The following is a 6,222-nucleotide window of genomic DNA, read 5'->3' as shown; positions in this document are numbered from 1 at the left end:
GAGATGGCTCAGCAGGTAAGAGCACCCGACTGCTCTTCCAAAGGTCCTTAGTTCAAATCCCAGCAACCACATGGTGGCTCACAACCATCCGTAACAAGATCTGACTCCTTCTTCTGGTGTGTCTGAAGACAGCTACAGTGTACTTATATGTAATAAATAAATAAATCTTTAAAAAAAATATATTCATCTCTTTAAAAAAAAAAAAAAAGAAAAGGAATCAAGAAGTTGATCTGACCTTAAGGCGTGTCACAGAGCACACTCTGTGAGGTGCTAGAGCAGTCTGGGTGGCCAGGGTGGCAGAGGAGGAACATGGTGGGCAGAGGCAGGAATGCTAGGGTTGAAAAATCGAGATTCCAAACAAAGGGGAAGGAGCCTGGGGTTCCTTGGCATCAGCTGCAGGTTGGGACAGTTCTGTGAGGATTCAGGAGGGAGTCGAGCTTTCTGTTTTGCTCTTTTTTAGAGGGGCAGGGGTTGACCTGCCAGTGTAGTGCTGGCAGAAACAGAATCACAGAGAAGCTAATGAGCTGAGCAGCCCTGGAAGGAGACTGAAGCTTTATGGGGAAGAGACAGGCAGGCGGCATCGACTGCCGCTTTCTAGACCTACAGAGGCAGTGTGCCAAGCTAGCTAGTGCAGCCTTCACTGGATTCTAATGCACACCACACTTTTCCATGTTTGTTTAGGGTTTATTTGAGTTTGGGGGAGGTTTTGTGAAGTAAGGTTTCATAATAGAACCCAGGGTATCCTGGGACTCACTGTCTTCCTGCCCCAGCCTGGAGTACAGGCTTGCCCCACCACACCTCACTCTGCCACACTATTGTTAACCTTGCCATGCTCACTTCCATTTGCGCATTCTGTTCCTGGGTCTCACCCAAGATCCCACATAACAGCAGTTGTTGTCCTAAATCTCTGGTCTGTGACAGCCTCTGACTTTCCTTGTTCTTCACGATCCTGACAGTTTTATAGCTGCTACTGGTCGGTCACCTGGCACTGGGGAAGCTGAAGGAGATGGCAGAAGAGGGCTCAAGGGTAGGCTGGGCTCCTTAACGAAACTTTGTGTCAAAACCAGTAATACAGAAGTCTGTGGGATTTGGGGAGGTGGCTCAGTGGGTTAAGTGCTTTTCCAATAAGCCTTGGGACCTAAGTTCTTGTCCCCAGAACCCATGTAAAGCATTAGAGTTTGTAGGGAGGTGGAGGTAGAGCAGGGAAGCCCGGAAGCTATCAGGTGCTATGCTTACATAGCCGCAAATAAGACACCCTGTCAGAACGAGAATGCAGGCCGTCCTCTGACCTCCACACGTTTGCCATAGCACGCACATATAACACACACATAGACACACGTATAACATATACACACACAACACATAATGGCTTTTTGTTTTGTTTAGGAAAAAAGGAAAAGAGAGAAAGAATTTCCGGGCTGAGTTCTTTGTAGACTATGCAGTTTAGGTTTGTCTCAGTTTTTCTTCCGTCTTACACTAATTAAAAAAAAAAAAAAATTCCATATGAGCCGGGGAAACAAAGCAAGCCCCAGTGAAACAATGAGCGAAACTCCTTGTTTCCTTTACAGTCACGTGACTGGACCATTTGGGGCCAGATGGCAAAGGAGCTTTTCGCAGCAAAACCAGACTGTTTCCATTTGGCTTTTGTTAGAAACAAAAAAGGTAGCTAGGCCAACTGCAGGCGGGGGCCTCTGGCTGGGAGAACCGCCTCTGGACCTACATCTCCATCCACTGCTGCTTGCCATCCAGTGTTGTCTAAGGGCGGGGCTGAGCATCTGCATCAAACTTGCCCAGGTGTGAGTGACAGAGGTGGACTTGGCAGTTTTGTGGCTGATGGGACTACTTCTTGTTCTTGTTCTTGTTCTTGTGATAAGTTATCTAAAAAAAAAAAAAAAAGAACAAGACACAAGTTCATTCTGGCTCCAATTGGAAGATGCAGAGCACCAAGGAAGGGAAGTCCTGGGGCCGGAGCTTGGGGGTGGGAGTGGGGTCAGCNTCTCTGCCTCACAGATGATGCATATGCAGTCTTCCCCTGCTGTCTCCAAGGTGGACATTCCAGGAACTCCTGATCCTACCCTTACCCAAGAGCCCTTGCCCCCACCCCAACGTCTGCAGATGCCAAGATCCAAGGATGCCTTAAGTACAATATTACGTTTACTTACAACCCACACATATCCTCATTCAAGCTTCAGCACACATAGCAGCCGTGAGAGGCAGAACTACCCATTGCACAGGAACCTGCAGAAGCAGCCCCTTCACCTTGGAGGGAGTCCCTTGGGAAATGATTGACACGATGATTTTTTTAAAGGCTAAAGCTGCCTGGTTCTTGCTACTGGTCTCTTAGTTTCTCCTGTGATTGAAGTGGCTGGAGTGAGAGCCAGGAATGGCAACTGAAGTATCACTCCCCCCAATCCCTGCCACCAAAAGCACGCTTCCCTGGGAAGTGTTCAGAGCTCAAATGTTGCCTAAGGAACGGCAAGCTATTCAGGTTTCACAGCCCCACCATCTCCAGCTGACCTAGCCAACTGTAGCTGTCTTCCCATTACAGGAGGCCGCTAATGACTTCCACAGCATCCCCTCCAGCCACTTAAGCACCAGAGGGTTTTTTAAAAACAAAACAAAACCCGGCAGTAAGTAACCGCCTGCAACCCCAGCACTTGGAAGGCAGGAGGAGGTTGCAAGACCAGCCTGGTCCACACAGCAAGTTCCTCATAAGCCATGCTGCAAATGTGAAAAATGNCTCACAACTGAACAAGAGCTGAGCCTGCTCATGCACACTCTTAGTCTTAGCCACGGAGGCAGGGGACAGCCTGGGCTACAAAGTAAAATCCAAAGTAGCCAGAGCTACCTAGTGAGACCTTGTCTCAAAAAAACAAAAACAAGAAAACTGATCGGACAAAGATGGCAGCTGGCTCACACCTGATCAAGTGTTCACATCCTGTTCTGTCTTCCCTCACCCTTCCTGTTGTCTGCTTTTCTGGAGCCTTTGTCCTCCCTGGTGGGCTTTAGTGTCCTTTTGCACGCCTCTGNGGCCATCTGCATTTGCTTCTTCACTCTTAGGCAGCATTGTGGTGTGGGCAGCCCAGAATTGTGATACTAGGCTTGCGGTGACCAGCTTCTGCCCTCAGTGTGGCCCAGGTGAGCCCTGANATTTTTCCTAGCCTGCCAAGTTTCTGGTTTCTAACCCAGATTTTTTTTTTTGGTCCTCACAGACTAGAAGGGGCTTCCAAAGCTGTAAACCAGGGCTTCTCCATTTTTCTCTGTTCACCAGAGAAAAAAATTGCATGTCCCAAGGTAGACGGGTATACCAAGTATATATGCAAATCACTTCCTGATCATAAGCCAGAGTCTAGCCCAGAGCCCAGCTGAGCAAGGTCTTCCCCAGCCTTGATGCTGTTGTTCCCTGACTGTAGTCAGGAGCTTTCTGTTGGAGGAGATCAGTCTGGCCCAGCATGAGAGGACTCACCCTTCTACCCTGTGAAGGCGTGCTCTGCACTATTTGGCCTAAAGAGGCTCTCCCCTGTGTCTAGCTAAGAAAGACAACCCTGACTCCTGTCTCTGGATACACAGTTCTCAGGTCCATGGTAACNCTGTAATGCCTGCGCCATCAAGCCCGGCATTCATGAACTCTTCCAGTGTCCAGCCAGGGACACTTGGTCTGGGACCTTCTTAGTGGCACCTGGCAGTGTCTTTATCTAAGAGGGGTACTGAGCACTGTGGGAAGATGGCACAGAACGGAGGGTGCTGCGTCATGTGACCTGGTGCTGAGACCGTCAGGCTGCTTTCCTAAAGCCCATTAGGCGCCTCCTCCTAATGTAGTTCTGATGTGAGCCCCCTTAGTCCCTGGCCAAACTGGCAAGGCACAGGCAGGCCACATCCACCCTTCCCGTTTACAGATGGAAAGGCTGAAGCAGTAGGGCTCTAAGCCAGGAAACACAGCCCACACTGTGACAGGAACTCAGTTTGTATGCAGTGGGATTGAAGNAGCCTATACCTCTGTGGGTACAGGCAAGGTGGTTTCTATAGGCTGACATTCTTCCTGGGTGGCCCTTCCTGGTGTCACCATGCACACTTGACACCCAGTGTGTCCAATCCTATTGCCACAGATTGGGGAGAAAGAACNGAAAAGCGGGGTGGCAGGAGGGAGGGTGGTTGTCCATACCACAGACTGTTACACAGCTCCTCAGGCAGAGAATTAAGATCCTCCAAAAGCAAGATGGTGACCTGGGTGCTTCTGATAGGGTGGGTAGACCAGCAAAACCAGGTCTGTCTCCCACATCCAGCCAGCCACTACACTGGAGGGCTGTGAGTCACTCCTCCAGCAAGCCCTGGTACCAGTGATGAGAGGTCAGCTGGAACTGGGTGGGTGGGGGATGGGAAGGCTTGGCAGAGGTCTCCCCAACAACATCTGCATCTCCGAGGCCAGGGCAGGGGTTGACTGGCAAATAAGAGGCTGATATGGGCAAGCGGGGAACACTTCTAATATGTCATGTCATGTGCTGGGCGTATCACATGCTGTCCCCAATCCCCATGCATGCACTTGTCATCGCTCAAGTTAAAAACAAAATCAACAGCCAGGCATGGTGGCACATGCCCTTGATCCCAGCACTCAGGAGGCAGAGGCAGGCGGATTTCTGAGTTTAAGGCCAACCTGGTCTACANAGTGAGTTCCAGGACAGCCAGGGCTACACAGAGAAACCCTGTCTCGAAAAACAAACAAACAAAAAAACAAAATCAACAAAATTGGTAGTATATACCTAGTCTTTTAGGAGGCTGAGGCAGGGGGATAGCTAAAGCCCAGACGTTCAAGACCTGCCAGGACAACAGAAGAATAATGTATCATTTGGCATCCTATTCAACACCCCATATGCTTACCCACCCTGCTCATTCTCCCCCTACCCAAAGCACATCACTCACTTGTGATCACTGGTTATGTTTGTTTTGTTTTCCGTTATTTTTTCTATGACGTATATTTTATATTCATGCAGCTTAAACAGCATCCTGGCATTTAACTATACAGAGTCCTGGGATGTGAGTTCAGTGGTGCGTGCTCTTGCTGAACATCATGGTAAGGCACACGTGCAGTGCCGGTAGCCCTTGTGATTCATCTTCAATGCTGTGTAGTATTCTATGCCTGCCAACTGCAGCACTTCTGGCAGGGAATTGTGTGTGAATCCCAGTTTTCTGGTGATTTTACTGCAGTGGTTGATCACACCTTTCAGAGAGCCTTCTGCCTCCAGATGCCCTTGGAAGGTAGAAAGAGAGATGATGCTGAAGTCCTNTGCAGGTCTCCTNAGCNTTTGTTGAGTNTGCTATCCCAGGTGNTCAGAACTAATGGCAGCCAATGCGTTGTGTGTCTTGCAGCTCGCTGGCATTGCAGTGCTTGCTATTGGACTATGGCTCCGATTCGACTCTCAGACCAAGAGCATCTTCGAGCAAGAGACTAACCATTCCAGTTTCTACACAGGTGAGAGGGGGCGGTTGGCACTTCAACTCTGGGAACTCCATGCTGACCTGGGGCCTAGGGACTGGGGGAGAGAAGCTGGCCACATAAGCCAGCCCTGTCCCTTTCAAGTTAGGTGGCTCAGTGAGTGTGCATAGCTGTGTCTGTGCGTTTGCATCTGACTCTTGTGGTTTCTGGTCTTGCCTGCCGANTTTGGCATCTTGGCCATTCTCTGATGTGAGGTTGTCTGGCAAGGGTGCCACCACTCCCGAGGGTTTCAGAGCCTCTCTACACATGCTTTGTGTCTCCAAACTAAATTGTAATCTTCTTAAGTCAGAAACCATTGTCCTGTGTGCATCTGCAGAGCCAGGCAGAGAAGGGGCTCCCCTTCCAGTCTCCNGCCAGACNGGCTTCCTGAATAGACAATCAAAATTGAGATTTAATGGGGATGGAGATGGAGGAGTTCACAGGAGGCCCTGGGAGGGATGTCAAAAGAGAAGCTAAGCAAGAGAGCCAAGAGACAGAAAGAGAACAGGGAAGAGAGAAGAAAGAAAAAGTCTGGGCTGGAGAGCTGGCTCAGCAGTTAAGAGCACTGAAAGAAAGTATGTCAGTCAGTGGACCTGAGAGACCATCCGATCCTTTGGGGGAAACTGCCTTTGCCTTGGGGAAGGGTTTCCACGTTCAGTAAGGTGGGGATCACCCAAGCTACAGCCAGCCAGTCGCTTTCTCAACACAGGTTCCTTGGTCCTTCCTGACTCCCTTCGGCCCCTTTCTCTTCG

The 6,222-nt window shown here is 49.8% G+C and overlaps 1 protein-coding gene across 1 annotated transcript in view; it reads left to right on the top strand.

The window, feature by feature from the left end:
* Nucleotides 1-6,222, top strand: part of Cd9 (CD9 molecule) — a 32,544-nt gene that overhangs the window by 16,914 nt on the left and 9,408 nt on the right. The window contains exon 2 of the mRNA XM_021164188.2: nucleotides 5,365-5,467. Coding sequence (XP_021019847.1) covers nucleotides 5,365-5,467 — 103 coding nt within the window. The remainder of the gene's footprint in view (nucleotides 1-5,364; nucleotides 5,468-6,222) is intronic.

The sequence above is a fragment of the Mus caroli genome, chromosome 6, assembly GCF_900094665.2.
Source record: "Mus caroli chromosome 6, CAROLI_EIJ_v1.1, whole genome shotgun sequence".
Classification (NCBI taxonomy): Eukaryota; Metazoa; Chordata; class Mammalia; order Rodentia; family Muridae; genus Mus; species Mus caroli.
Note: the sequence above shows the minus strand (reverse complement) of the source record. Positions and strands in the feature narration are given on the sequence as shown.